At 51.5% G+C, this 14,583-nt stretch overlaps 2 protein-coding genes across 4 annotated transcripts in view; both read right to left on the reverse strand.

Moving 5' to 3' along the window:
* Nucleotides 1-14,583, reverse strand: part of LOC147099792 (ferritin heavy chain, oocyte isoform-like) — a 346,456-nt gene that overhangs the window by 199,636 nt on the left and 132,237 nt on the right. The window contains exons 1-3 of one of the 3 annotated variants that reach the window (XM_085969133.1): nt 2,827-2,963; nt 1,597-1,743; nt 1,213-1,365 (exon numbers count right to left, since the gene is read on the reverse strand). The exons of 1 other annotated variant lie outside the window; for it this stretch is intronic. In XM_085969133.1, coding sequence (XP_085825259.1) covers nt 1,228-1,365; nt 1,597-1,743; nt 2,827-2,928 — 387 coding nt within the window. In that variant the 5' untranslated portion in view covers nt 2,929-2,963 and the 3' untranslated portion in view covers nt 1,213-1,227. Of the gene's footprint in view, nt 1-1,212; nt 1,366-1,596; nt 1,744-2,826; nt 2,964-14,583 lie in introns of those variants that run through there. One more of the 3 variants, XM_085969132.1, reaches the window with a different exon arrangement.
* LOC147099798 (ferritin heavy chain-like) lies at nt 6,895-7,694 on the reverse strand. The gene is made up of 2 exons (XM_085969385.1): nt 7,570-7,694; nt 6,895-7,223 (listed from the first exon to the last, which is right to left on the reverse strand). Exons 1-2 carry the CDS (start codon nt 7,654-7,656, stop codon nt 7,071-7,073), a joined length of 240 nt encoding a protein of 79 aa, XP_085825511.1. The 5' UTR covers nt 7,657-7,694; the 3' UTR covers nt 6,895-7,070.

A 14,583-nucleotide genomic window follows, 5' to 3' on the forward strand; every position in this document is an offset into this window, starting at 1 on the left:
AAGCTTGGACGGTATCGCCCCATGTGCTCAAGCCGCCTCGATACACCTAGTGGAGCCGGGGCCCAGTGCCACTTTCACCGACTCAATGGCTTGGACCGCGAGCCGGACGTTGGCCCAGGACAGGCGCCACGCCAGCTCCTCTGGCGCCATCGAGCAGATCCCCGACTCTGGTCACCTTGCCAGGCACAGCCCTGCGCTCCGCCAGCCACCCGAACCCACGGTCGTGGAGGTGCGGATTCCTGAGCAACGGCTCCCGAAGGAGAGCCGCTGCTCCTGAGGGGGAAGAGCTCCGCCTGGAAGCGACGTAGTTCCAAACCCATAGCAGTTCCTGGTAGAAGACAGGCAGCTCCCGCAAGCTGGCACGCATGCCGCCCACTTTCACAAACAGGAGCTGCGTGGCGTAATTGAGGCCGTGCAGCTGGTGGAAGAAATACGTCGCCAACGCACACCATCTCAGGACACAGCCCAGCGTAGCTCTTGTCTGAAGACAACCAAATGTTATCAGAAAATAAGCAACCACTCAAATTTACAAGGAGACAAAATCTAGTCCAATGTTGAACAGTTTATTTACAGTTAGTGACAGTTGATATTACATTAAGAGCCCAGGTCTCACAGCTCTTTGTACAAAGTCACACAACCCATCATTCCCTGAAGGACAGGGTCTCCCACACAATTATATAAAACACGAGTACTGAACACAATAAGCTTCAGTCACTCTCCCCCAGGGTGTGCTTGTCAAACAGGTACTCTCCCATGCCATTCTCAGGGGCTCCCAGTCTCTTCAAGTTGGTGATGTGATCTCCAAGCTTCTTGATCATCTTCACTTGCTCATCCAAGTAGTGGGTCTCCAGGAAGTCACACAACTGAAAGAAACAAAAAAAAGTGAAACTAGTTATAGCCAGTAGCAGATATCAAGGAACATCCAAGCTCCCCCCACTTCATCTAGAGTTGGGATTTTAATCCTCATGGACTGGAGGATAGTCAAGTGGTGTAATTGAGATGATGTAAATTTGCTCCAATGAACCAGTAATTCCTGTACAATAGATGCTAAGAACACCAACAGCTTTATTCTCAATGTCCACATTAGGCCAACTGTCCAGTCCTCTCCCCAACCCACTTAAGGACCCAGGAGAGAGACACCAACACAAAGCAATTGGGCATGGGGAATATTGAATAGGCTCAAGGACAGCAAGGTTCCACCACCTCCAACACACCCAAAAACCCACATTAAGAACTTACATGAGGGTCGGTGTGCCCAGTGGAGAGTTTGTGCAGATCCAGCAGACTCTGGTTGACATTCTTCTCCATCTGTAGAGCTCTCTGCATCGCCTCCAGACCATTGCTCCACTCATCCTGCTCTGGTTTCTGAAGGGGAGAGTCACAGTTCACTTACAATGAATTAAACAAAAATACACAAGACAGCACAAGGAAAACAGGGGTGAAATGCAGCCAGAATTCCATGTTACCATGAACCAATGTGTCACAGGAATATAGAATTACTGCATTAAGCCACCAGAACCATGGAATCAAATTGGAACCAATTGCTTTAGAAACAAGGGGATCCCAACAGAAGGCCACTCATTTATTGAATCCAACCTTGATGTCCTCCAAGATGATTCGGCCTCCACGCCGATTCTGGAATTTCATCAATTTCTCAGCATCCTCGTGTTTCTCATGTGACTGCTCCTTGAGGAACTCGGCAAAGTGACGCAGGGCAACATCATCCCGGTCAAAGTAATAGGACTGTGGAGAGAATTTTAAACAGCTTCATCAGACCTAGATCTTCATATACAATGCAAGATTATATTTACCCCTAGTTAGCTAGTGAGTTCTTAATCTTGCAAAAATAGACAGAACCATAGAAGATAGGAGCAGTAGTAGGCCATTCGGCCCCTTGAGCCTGTTCCAACGTTTAGTGAGATCATGGCTGATCATCCAAACAAGTACCCTGTCCCTGGCTTCTCCCTTGATCCTGAAGATACCATTGGTTAACTAGCAAAATGCAATTCACTTCACTAATCTGAACATGTTGGCCAGCTTCTCCTCCCAAGAACCAGGATGAAAGTCAACCAACAAATAAAAACTATAAACTACAGTTCAGGATTATATTTCATGACCAGTCAAACTAAACTCTACTGCTGGATAAGTAGTCCCTCCTCTATTTCCTGTCATTCAGATGAGATGTTAAACAGAGGCCCTGTCTGTCCTCAGGTGGATGTGAAAGATCTCAAGGCACTACTTCAGAGAACAGGGGAGTTCTCTCCAGATTCCCAGGCCAATATTTATCCCTCAACCAAAACAGATGATCTGATGAGTCTCATTGTTTGTGCAAGCTTACTGTGCACAAATTGGCTGCTGCATTTCCCACATAACAGGTGACTTCATTGACTACCTCCCAAAGTGCCTTGTAGCCAAAGAGATCTAGGCAGTGAACAAGGCTTCAACACCAGGATTCCCAGAACTTCACTTCCAGTTAAAGAGAAAGCTAGTGAGGACCTGCCATCATGTCACTCACTACAGTCACCCCACTGAAACTGAACTTTGTCTCATGTCAACAAGCACCAACAGTCACTGGACCAGGTTTGTGCTCTTCTGTTACAAACTCAGGCAGCAGCTGAGCTAGTTCTGTATATTAAAGCTGCTCAACAGAGTGCAGCTGCTACAAGGAGCAGGCCATTAACTCAACATGATCACCCTGAAGTACTCACTGCTCAAACATTGCTTCCCCAGGTAAGGAAGTCAAGAGAAATATTGTTGAAAGCCAGTTCATGGAACTACAGAATGTCCAGCTTTTAAGAATACAGCAACAAGGAATACAAGACTCACCATGGAAAGATAAACATAGGAGGAATAGAGCTCCATGTTAATTTGCTTGTTGACAGCATCCTCACAGTCCTTGTGGTAGTTCTGACGTACTTGGGAGGCCATCTTCACTATTTCCTGTTATAATATTACTGCTCACTAGCACCTAGAAAGTTCAAAAACTAACCCTTTCTAACTCAAGCTCTTGTATTTATACTACTGGGACAGCCTGCATTCAAACAAGGAATGACATCACCAATGACGATTGACAATCCCTGAGAGCCAATCAGGAATCTTTCCTGAATCCAGGCACCAATTAACAAAGGAGAGGGGGTGTGGGGGAGGAGGGGGGGAGACCCAGAGCCAATCAGAGCTATGGAAAACCGGCAGGTTTGGGAGATCAGTCTCGGTGATGTCACTGCTTTTGGGTTCCTTGACCTTCTTCAAATCGGAAAGTCTCTCGTTGTTTGATGCTCTCATTTGAATTAAATGACAATTTGCTGCTTTTCTAAAGCTCAAGGTGTTCCTTCATCGTCGCTGGGTCAAAATCCTGGAACTCCCTCCCTAACAGCATTGTGGGAGTACTTTCACTGCTCGGACTGCAGCGGTTCAAGAAGGCGGCTCACCACCGCCTTCTCCAGGGAGATTCGCGCCGGGCGAGAAATTCTGGCCGTTGACAGCGACGCCCACATCCCATGAATTAATATTCAAAAAATGGAATAAATTGATTGGAAACACCTTTGTGTGTTATGGAACCTACACCAGAGTATTATTCATTCACATTTTCAGATTCTGTAGAACCGGGACCCATGAGGCTTGACTTTCCATTAAATATTTCTCCCCATCACACAATCCCTTCGGATGTAAAGACAGGAATTTCTCACAGAAAAACAGGGGTGTATTTTCTAGCCCGTCACTCGGGGAGCTGCTACCAGGGCTGTACTTCTTTGTAGTCAGACTGTAGGAAATGTATCGGCACGGAGCGGGGTGAACGTCGACCTCATAGATTTTGTGAGATGCAAACAGTTACCATTAGTGCCGTTCTGACCTCAGTGCGGGGAGTGCTTGCAGCCGAACCGCACCCGAGTTCAACATGTTAAATTGGTATAGAACCTCGGTTAGACTACACTTGGAGTACGGTGCACGGTTCTGGTCTCCATAGAATCATAGAATAGTGCAGCACAGAAGGAGGCCATTCGGCCCATCGAGTCTGTCCCGGCTCGTTCAAAGAGCAATCCAGTTAGTCCCACTCCCCCGCTCTTTCCCCAGGAACCTGGAATTTTTTCTACTTCAAGTATTTATCCAATTCCCTTTTGAAGGCCACTATTGAATCTGTATCCACCGCCCCATCAGGCAGCGCATTCCCAATCCTAACCACTCCTTGTGTAACAACGTTTTTCCTCCTGTCGCCTCTGGTTCTTTTGCTAATCATCTTAAATCTGTGTCCTCTGGTTATCGACCCTTCAGCCATTGGAAACAGTTTCTCTTTATTTACTCTTTCGAAACCCTTCATGATTTTAAACACCTCTATCAAATCTCCTCTTAGCCTTTTCTGCTCTAAGGAGAATATTACAAAAAGGATATAGAGGCACTGGAGAAGGTGCACATTTGATTTACAAGGATGATAGCAGAACTGAGAGGTTATATCTATCAGGAATGACTGAACAAGCTGGGGCGCTTTTCTCTAGAAATAAGAAGGCTGAAGGGTGACCTAATGGAGGTCTTTAAAATTATGAAGGTGTTTTGATAAGGTAGATGGAAAGAAAATGCTTTCACTTGTGGGGGAGTCCAGAACTCAGGGCCATAAATATAAGATAGTCACTAATAAATCTAACAGGGGATTCAGGAGCAACTTCTTCAGTGGTGAGAATGTGGAACTCGCTACCACATGGAGTAGTTGAGGCGAAGAGCAGAGATGCATTTAAGGGGAAGTTTGGAAAGAAGGGAATAGAAGGATATGCTGATCGGATTAGATGAAGAAGGGCGGGAGGAGGCTCGTGTGGAGCATAAACACCGGCACGGAGCAGTCGGGCCGAATGGCCAGTTTCTGTGCTGTAAATTCGATGTAATTCTTAAAACACGGGCGCCTGTAAAGTTTTTCACATCGAGTGAGCTGAAGACTTTGTTTTGTCTGAAACATGAAGCCGTCAAACCCGTCAGCACGCAAACCCATCCCGACTCGTAGAATTGCGGCTCATCGTCGTGTGAAATGTGGGGACTCAGATACCCCAGAAATGCCTCCGAGAGATGCAAAGACATCAACGTGGAATGGCTGAAGACGGCAATTTCATTGCACCCGCTGCAGTTCTCAGCTAAGTTCCTAAATTAGCGTGTAAACACTGGCGTGTTGCAGCTGCAGCATCATCAACGGATGAATCCATTCCTGGGGGTGGAGGACACAAATGGAGATGCAGTCGGACTTGGAAAGGATGATTGCTATTTGGTATGAACTGCACAATGGGCCTGAATACCAATCAATACATTTATGGAGGAGCTGCCGGTATTGGGTTTATACATTGATGGAACAGGCAGGGAGGGGGAAGAGAGTTTCAGGAGAAGTATCTATTTAACTTGGGGGTTTTACTTTGTGCATTTAATGAAATACATTTACTCCTTCCGGAAGGATTATATTTTGTGGGAATACAGTTCCGCACGTATTCCTCGTCCTTCAATACCTTACCCAAGACCATGAGTGTTGGCAGGTTAGTCAAACATGGTGGGGGAGGGGGACGGAGAGTGGTCCCAGAACAAAGCCCAGTAGGGTACTCACAGTTTCCCAGTAAGATATTTTCAAATTCTCTACCCCAAAGGGCTGTGGATGCTGAACCATTAACTATATTCAAGGCTCAGATAGATTTTTAGATTGTAGTGGGATCAAGGGATATGGAGATCGGGCTGGAAAGTAGAGGTGAGATTGAAGATCAGCCTTGATTTTATTGAATGGTGGAGCAGGCTCAAGGGCCGCATGGCCTACTCCTGCTTCTAATTAGGTTATGTGGATAGCAAGCCGATATGGCAATTGTTGATTCTACTCCACCACCACATCAATTGTAATCCCCTTATCATGAGTTCAGTGAGCTCCAACATTGCTGGTCTGTGCAGCAGTTATTTGTTTCTCTGCCCAGAAAGGCTATAGCGGCAGTGGTGAGTTTGTTAACGGAGTTACCCCCACTAATGACTGATGGGGACCTGTAGCAGTTTACTGAATACAAACTGCTCTTCTCCAGGGAAAATATAATTCTTAGAGAATGCGAAACCAGAGCTTTCTCTTCATTGGACTGAAATGACAGAACACAGTCACAGCAAATCATCCTTGTGTTTATTATAACTTGTATTTCATTGTAATGGCTAAATTATAACTCTCTTCAAGCTCTCAAGGGCAGGGGGAATATTCATCACCATGGCAGCAAGTACTTCTATTTAACTGCCTAGAGCCCAAGCTTTGGAATGCCCTCCCTAAACCTCTCTGCCTCCTTTAAGACTCTAAAACCTACTTCTTACCAAGCTTCAGGGGTCCCTGGTCCCATTAGCTCATTTGGCTGAACACACCTTTGTACATTAAGCTGTTGCATTACAGCATTGCAGTTTGTTTGCAACACAAGATCGACAAATTTCCAAGAAATACATAGAATATCAAAGTTAAATAGATTAAAATTACCCTGCCAAAAAAATAATAGAACTGTTCCCATTGGTGGAAGGGTCGAGAACCAGAGGACACAGATTTAAGGCGATTGGAAGGGGGCCCAAAGACAACATGAGGAAAAACTGAACGCAGCGAGTGGTTAGGATGTGGAATGCACTGCCTGAGAGGGTGATGGTGGCAGACTCAATCTCTGTTTCCAAAAGGGAATTAGACAAGTACCTGAAGGATAAAATGGCAGGGCTCCACAGAAAGGGTAGGGTATAGTACTAGCCAAAGTGCTCCTGCAGTGAGCCAGCATGGGCTCGACAGGCCGAATGGCCTCTTGTGCTGTAACCATTCTATGACCAAATCCCATGACAACGCTGCTGCACAGCCCAGTGTAATACTGGAAATGTAACCAAGTTATGTTAACTGGAACAAAAACCACTAAAATTTAGAAGGAGACAAAATCCAGTCAAATATAGAACAGTTTATTTACAGTTAGTGACATTTCACATTAAGAGCCCAGGTCTCTCAGCTCTTGCACAAAGTCACAAACAATCATTCCCTACAGGACAGGAGTCTCGCACACAATTACAAATACAAGTACTAAACACAATAGGCTTCATCCCTGCAGTCAGTTTAGTCACTCTTCCCCCAGGGTGTGCTTATCAAACAGGTACTCTCCCATGCCATTCTCAGGGGCTCCCAGTCTCTTCAGGTTGGTGATGTGATCTCCAAGCTTCTTGATCATCTTCACTTGCTCATCCAAGTAGTGGGTCTCCAGGAAGTCACACAACTGGAAAAAGAGGGAAACTAGTTATGTCCAACAGCAGATTTCAAGGAACATCCTTGCTTCCCGAAAGAGTTCAAACCACTTGGACTGCAGGATAGTGTTGTGGTGCAATTGAGATTAATGGAATTACTGCATCATTAGATTAAACTTCCTGCAGAATAGGGGCATAGATCCTAAAATCACTGGGACACATTCACTAGTCAATGTCCACAGTAGGCCAACCTCCCACCACTCAAAAACCTAAAAGGCACCAACACAAAGCTATTGGGCGTGAAGATCTTTTGAATAGGCTCACGGTACCACCACCTCCAACTTAACAAATGCCCACATTACAGCTTCCAGAACTTACATGAGGGTCAGTCCTAACAGTGGCGAGTTTGTGCAGATCCAGCAGACTCTGGTTGACATTCTTCTCCAGCTGCAGAGCTCTCTGCATCGCCTCCAGACCATTGCTCCACTCATCCTGCTCTGGTTTCTGGAAAGGGAAATTCAGACAATTCACTGTACAACGGAATAAACAAACAAACAAGTATTGAAGGAAATTAGGGGTGCAAATATCTAATGTTACCATGAACCAATGTGTTAGAAGAAAATAGAACTACAGCATTAAGCCAACACAACTACTGGAGTCAAATAACAGATGTAGTTAAGGGGAAGCTAGATAAGTACTAGGGAGAGGTGTATAGAAGGATATGCAGATAGGGCTAGATGAAGCACAGTGGGGGGTGGCTCGTGCAGTATAAACTCTGTCATAGACCCACTTGGCCAAATGGCCTGTTTGTTATAAATTGGAACCAATGGCTTTAGAAAGTATTTGAAACAATCAGTCTACGGGTCCCAGACAGAAGGTCACTCGTTTATTGAGCCAAACCTTGATGTCCGCCAAGATGATTCGGCCTCCACGCCGATTCTGGAATTTCATCAGTTTCTCAGCGTGCTCCCGTTCCTCGTGCGACTGCTCCTTGAAGAACTCGGCAAAGTGACGCAGGGCAACATCATCCCGGTCAAAGTAATAGGACTATGGAGAGATCAGAAAAGTCGTTGTGTATCTCATAGCAGACCTATCATGGTTATTGTACATAAAGCCAACCTGGATTTTGCTTTCTTTCAAAGGGTTCAAGTCTCACTGAACTTGTTGTACATTAGCACAGGCCTACTTACTTCACTAACCTGGTAGAGTGGACAATCTGACCCCTAGCAATAGGGAAACTGGCCAATGGAAATGGCAAAAAAGACACAACATGAGCAAACTCAAGTGCATGAACTGCCTGAAAAGGGTGGTGGGAGCAGATTAAATAGTAACTTACAATTATTGGCCCAGAGCTATTGCCAAGGGGCATTAGAAGCAAACCCATTAAAGTCTAGTCACAGTGCACAGTTCATGTAGTACAAAGAGGAGACACTGGTCTGAGTCTTACTGGCTACATTCATCCCATGGAACTAAAAATCACCACAAGCAGCATTAATTTGGCACCTTCAACACTAATCAAGGCATTTCAGAGGAGAACCAGATACCAAGGAATAAAGGTTCATAAGCCTTCAGAATTTGAAGTGCTTGGTCAAGGTCAAGAAGTAGGAAAGCAGAGGAGTTAAGGGAGAGTTCCCCTGAGTAGGGTCAAAGTGGCTGAAGGATTTACCACCATTAAAGCAAAGGGAGTTAGAGAAAAGACAGAAGGGCACAAACTGATACTTAAAACTAGGAGATTAAGAATATTAGGAACAGGAGTAGGCCATTCAGCCACTCAAGCCTACTTCACCATTCAATTTGATCATGGCTGACCTGTAGCTTTACTCCATCCCCCTCGAGACCCTTACCCAACAAAACCATCTGTCTTGAAAGCTCCAATTGTCCCAGCATCCACAGCTAGGGGGCGGGAGGAGAAAGCAGGTAAAGAAAGTGTTCCAGATTTCCACCACCCTTGTGAAAAAGTACCTCCTGACTTCCCTCCTAAATGGGCTACTTCTAATTTTAAGATTACATCCCCTCATTGCAAAAGCAAAAGTAGGGAAAGGCCATGGAGTGATTTAGAAGTGAGGATAACAATTCTGATTTACACACTTTGAATGCAGAGTGTATTCCAAATATAAACTTCAACACCACACTCACAAGAGCCCAGGAAAGAGAATCATTAACATACTCAGAATATGGTTCAGTTACTGCAAGGACCAGAGAGGCAGTTTTTTAATTAATGCACAAGATGATTAATTAATATAATGCAATTTTAGCTCTAAAAATGAATTTACTGTGCATAGATTGAGGGGTGGGCTAGATACAGCACAGAATTTAGTAAAGTAACATTACATAGACTCCACTATGAAGTGGTCAGAAATACAAGACTCACCATGGAGAGATAAACATAGGAGGAATAGAGCTCCATGTTGATCTGCTTGTTGACAGCATCCTCACAGTCCTTGTGGTAGTTCTGACGCACTTGAGAAGCCATCCTAATTATTATTATTATTATTTATTGCTAAATCTAAACTTTGTTGAAGTAAGAAGCTGGGATTTAACCAACCCCCCAAACTCCTAGTATTTATACTGCTGGATAATCCAGGGCGTGACCGCCTAGGTGATGAGTGACATTCCTCAATACCCAATCAGAAGTGGCAGCCTCTCTCAGAGCACCAATCAAGTAAAGGGAGGAGGGGGAGATGACACCCAGAGCCAATCATGACTTTGAAAAATGAGTGTCATTGGCTGACAAGGCAATAAGGATCCCAAAGGATTCTTGGGGCCTGTGACTTTTGGGGTGTGTGTAGCTCTTCCTTAAAAACCGCCCCACGATGGCGAGCACTTCTTCGGCGGTGACGGGGCCAGCGATGACCTGTGCGGCGGCGGCGGCCAAAGCCTCGGCTGCTCCCGATGCTGCTGCTGCCCCGTCGCCGTTCCGGTTGATGACGATGAAGCTCGGGGTGAAGAGCTACACCCACCCCGACATGACTATTGAGGCGTGCGTGAAGGCCATGGCCGGGGTTGTCGGCCCTCCGGCCATAGTCGCCGCCTCAAAAATGTATGGGAAGGCTGTCTTTTTCCTGGAGTCCGAGCGGGCGGTGGCCCTGGCCATCGCCCAGGGGCTCACCGTGGGCGGGACTTTCCTGCCGGTGGACCCGCTGGAGGCCACCGCGCAGAGGGTTGTCCTATCAAACGTCCCGCCCTATATCGCCGGTGAGCTCCTCCTCCCCCACCTACGTCAACTTGGGGAGGTGAGGTCGGGGATTTCCCCGATCCCGCTCGGGCTCCGGGAAAGCAGCCTTCGCCATGTCTTCTCCTTCCGGCGCCAGGCTTTCGTTCGCCCAGCTCGTGCCTCCCGGGGATGGGGACGAGACCCTGCCCGTGGGGGGGGTCGCGGAACAACCCGCGGCGGGAATGGATCCATTGCTGGTGGCTTTGCCCCTCGACGGGTCGGGCGGCCAGGGGACCGGGCCGGGCGAGTCCTCTGATGATGAGCTCGCCCAGAGCGGCCCGGACCTTTCCCAGGTGCTGCTCGACTTCGTCGAGGTTTGCCAGAATTTTTCCCCGTCTGATGGGTCGGAGGCTGGGGGCGTTGCGGAGGAGGGCCCTCTGTCTGTGTCTCCGGCGCCGGGCGACTTGGAGGGGGCCGTGCTTTCGTTTTCTCCGGTCTCTCCGGTCTCTCCGGTCGTTCCGGCGCCTGGGGCGGAGGGGGTCTCCGAACCGCCGCCGCCTGCTGGCCCGGCCCCCCTAGAGGAGCCCGGGGGGGAATCCTCCGCTACCGATCCTGGGGGTGGGATCCGGGCGGAGGCGGGGCCGGCTGTCGCGGCCGGGCCGCCCGACGCGCACTGCGTGGCGGACGGTTCGGCCGCCGGTGGCGACCCCCCGGAGGAGGACGGGGACTCGGTGGTGAGGGCGGAGGAAGACTTAGAGTCCATCGCCGACGAGGCGATGGATGACCTCGCGCCCCTCGCCGGGACCCCCCTCGTTCTCATTCCCATCAGGGAGCTCCGGGAATTTGTGGCCACGAGCCAGGGTCGCCACAGGACCCAGCGGGCCCTCGACAGATGGTCGGGGCTGGCGCTGCTCGTCGGGTCGGCCCGCGTCGCCTACAAGACCATGGGTGCGGACGCGGGCGTGAGCCCGTCCGAGCTGTGTCGGTTCCGGGCATTCCTCACCGGGCTGCTAAGGGAGTGGCGGTCGACTAGCGGCCGCCCTCCCTTCCCCCGTTAGGTTTAAGTAGGGGTTGGTTGTGCTTCTGAAATGAAGATAACCATAGCCAGCCTCAACGTCAACGGCAGCAGGGAAGCTAGCCGCAGATTTAATAACTTTTCGGCCCTTCGGGACGGGAAGTATGCGGTGTGCTTCCTGCAAGAAACCCACACCGTTCCGGGAGACGAGGCCACGTGGCTCCTGGAGTGGCAAGGAGGGGTCAACATGAGTCACCTCTCCAGTGTTTCCAGTGGGGTGGCTATCTTGTTGGCCCCGCATTTTCAGCCGGAGATCTTGGGGGTCAAGGAGCTCGTGCCGGGCCGCTTGCTCCAGGTCACTGTTCGCCTGGGGGGCGTGCCGTTCCATCTAGTGAACGTGTACGCCCCCGGGGCCGGTGCGCAGCAAGCGCGCTTCTTTGAAGAAGTGTCCACTCTTTTGGGCTCCATCGACGCGGGCGAGTGCGTCGTCCTCGGGGGGGATTTTAATTGTACCCTCGAGGCGAGGGACCGCACGGGTACCCAGCCGAGCCCGGCGTCGGTGGGGAAGTTGAGGGACCTGGTCGGGTCCCTCGACTTGGTGGACGTCTGGCGTAATCTCCATCCCGACTCCAGCGCCTTCACCTTTGTGAGGTCTGGGGGAGGAGCGTCCAGGATCGACCGCCTCTACATTTCCCGGGCGTACGTCTCCTGCGTTCCGACGGCTTCCGTGCGGCCGGTGCCGTGCACGGACCACCACCTGGTGTGGGCGGAGCTCGTGCCGCCGCGCGCCGGGGGGGGGTCCGCGTACTGGCACTTTAACAACCTGCTGCTGGAGGACGCGCGGTTCCGGGATTCGTTCGGTCGGTTCTGGGCCGGCTGGAGAAGGAAGCAGGGGGGCTTCCCCTCCTTGAGGCTATGGTGGGATGTGGGCAAGGCTCACATCCGTCTCTTCTGTCAGGAGTACGCGAAGGGGTCGACCAAGAGGCGGGAGGCCCGGGTCGGGCAGTTGGAGAAGGAGGTGCTCGACCTGGAGTCCCGTCTCGGTCAAGTCGCCGAGGACCCGGCCCTGCGGCTGGCGTACGAAGAGAAGAAGGGCGCGCTGAAGGACCTGCGGCTCGTCGGGTCCCGAGGCGCGTACGTGAGGTCGCGTTTCCAGTTCCTGCGGGACCTGGACCGCGGCTCCCCCTTCTTCTACTCGCTGGAAAAAAGACGGGGGGTCCGTAAGCAGCTTTTGGAGCTGCTGGCCGACGACGGATCTCCGGTCTCGGATCCGGAGGGAATCCGCGCGGAGACCCGCGCCTATTACGGGGCTCTGTTCTCTCCGGATCCGTCCAGCGAGGACGCGCGCGGAGTTTTGTGGGAGGACCTGCCGAAGGTCGGCCTGGAGGGCGCCGAAAAATTGGACGCTCCTCTGAGTTTGGAGGAGCTGTCCGGCGCCCTCCGCCAGCTCTCTAGGGGGAAGTCCCCGGGGCTGGACGGGCTGACCGTGGAGTTCCACAGGGCGTTCTGGGGCGTCCTGGGGGGCGACTACGTGCGGGTCCTGGGGGAATGTTTGGCGACCGGGGAGATGCCCCTCTCGTGGCGCAGGGCGGTGATCGTCCTGCTGCCTAAGAGGGGTGATCTCCGCCTCCTTAAGAACTGGCGCCCGGTCTCCCTCCTCAGCACGGATTATAAAATCTTTGCCAGGGCCATGTCTGTTCGCCTTGGCACCGTGCTGGCCCGCATGATCCATCCCGACCAGTCCTACACGGTCCCGGGCCGGACCATTCACGATAATATCCATCTGGTCCGGGACCTGGTCCACCATTCCCAGAGGGCTGGTCTGTCGGTCGCCTTCCTTTCCCTGGATCAGGAGAAGGCGTTCGACAGGGTGGATCACGAGTATCTTTTCGGGACTCTGCGCGCTTTCGGGTTCGGGACGCATTTTGTCGCCCGGATCCGACTTCTGTACGCTGCCGCGGAGTGTCTGATTAAAGTTAACGGGTCCTTGACGGCGCCCCTTCGCTTCGGGAGGGGGGTGCGTCAGGGATGCCCCATGTCCGTCCAGTTATACGCCATTTGCGTGGAGCCTTTCCTGCGCCTCTTGCGGAAGAGGTTGGCGGGATTGGCTCTGCAAGGGCCGGGCGTGGAGGTGGTCCTCTCGGCTTACGCCGATGACGTGCTCCTCGTGGTCACGGATCCCGTTGACTTGCGGAGGATGCGGGAATGCCAGCAGATTTACTCGGACGCATCCTCCGCCAGGATCAACTGGGGGAAATGTTCTGGACTCCTGGTGGGTCAGTGGCAGGTGGACTCTCTGCCGGAGGAGTTCAGGCCCTTCGCCTGGAGTACTACGCACCTCCTCTACTTGGGAGTCTACCTCAGCCCGGCCGAGGACGCCTGGCCGGCGAACTGGCACGAGCTGGAGGCCAAAGTCACCGCTCGCTTAGGACGCTGGACAGGATTGCTCCGAGTGTTGTCCTACAGGGGTCGGGCGTTGGTCATAAACCAACTGGTGGCCGCCATGTTGTGGTACCGGTTGGTTACTCTGACCCCCCCCCCGCGTTTGTCGCCAAGATACAGAAGAAGCTCGTCGACTTCTTCTGGAACAACAGGATGCACTGGGTCGCTGCCGCGGTTCTGAGTCTCCCGCTTAGGGAGGGCGGTCAGGCGTTGGTGTGCCTCCGCACCCAGGTTGCGACTTTCCGTCTTCGGACGCTGCAGAGATACCTGTACGTCGAGAATCCTCCAAGATGGTGTGCGCTGGCGACGTATTTTTTCCGCCAGCTGCACGGCCTCAATTACGACACGCAGCTCCTGTTTTTGGAGGGGAGCGGCAGGCGTGAGAGCCTGCGGGAGCTGCCTGTCTTTTACCAGGAACTACTATGGGTTTGGAATTACGTCGCCTCCAGGCGGAGCTCTCCCCCGTCAGGAGCGGCGGCTGTCCTCCGGGAGCCGCTGTTCAGGAATCCGCACCTCCACGTCCGCGAGTTCGGGTGGCTGGCGGAACGCAGGGCTGTGCCTGCCAGGGTGACTAGAGTCGGGGACCTACTCGATGGCGGAGGAGCGGGCTGGATGGCGCCAGAGGAGCTGGCGAGGCGCATGTCGTGGGACGACGTCCGGCTCGCGGTCAATGCCATCGGGGCGGTGAAAGCGATGCTGCCCCCCGGCGCCACGAGGTGCGTCGAGGCGGCTCGGGCACGTGGGGAGATCCCGTCCGAGCTTACTCCGGTTCGGACGGAAT

The sequence above is a fragment of the Somniosus microcephalus genome, chromosome 28 (assembly GCF_052327205.1).
Source record: "Somniosus microcephalus isolate GS21.2 chromosome 28, FLI_Smic_1.0, whole genome shotgun sequence".
Lineage (NCBI taxonomy): Eukaryota > Metazoa > Chordata > Chondrichthyes > Squaliformes > Somniosidae > Somniosus > Somniosus microcephalus.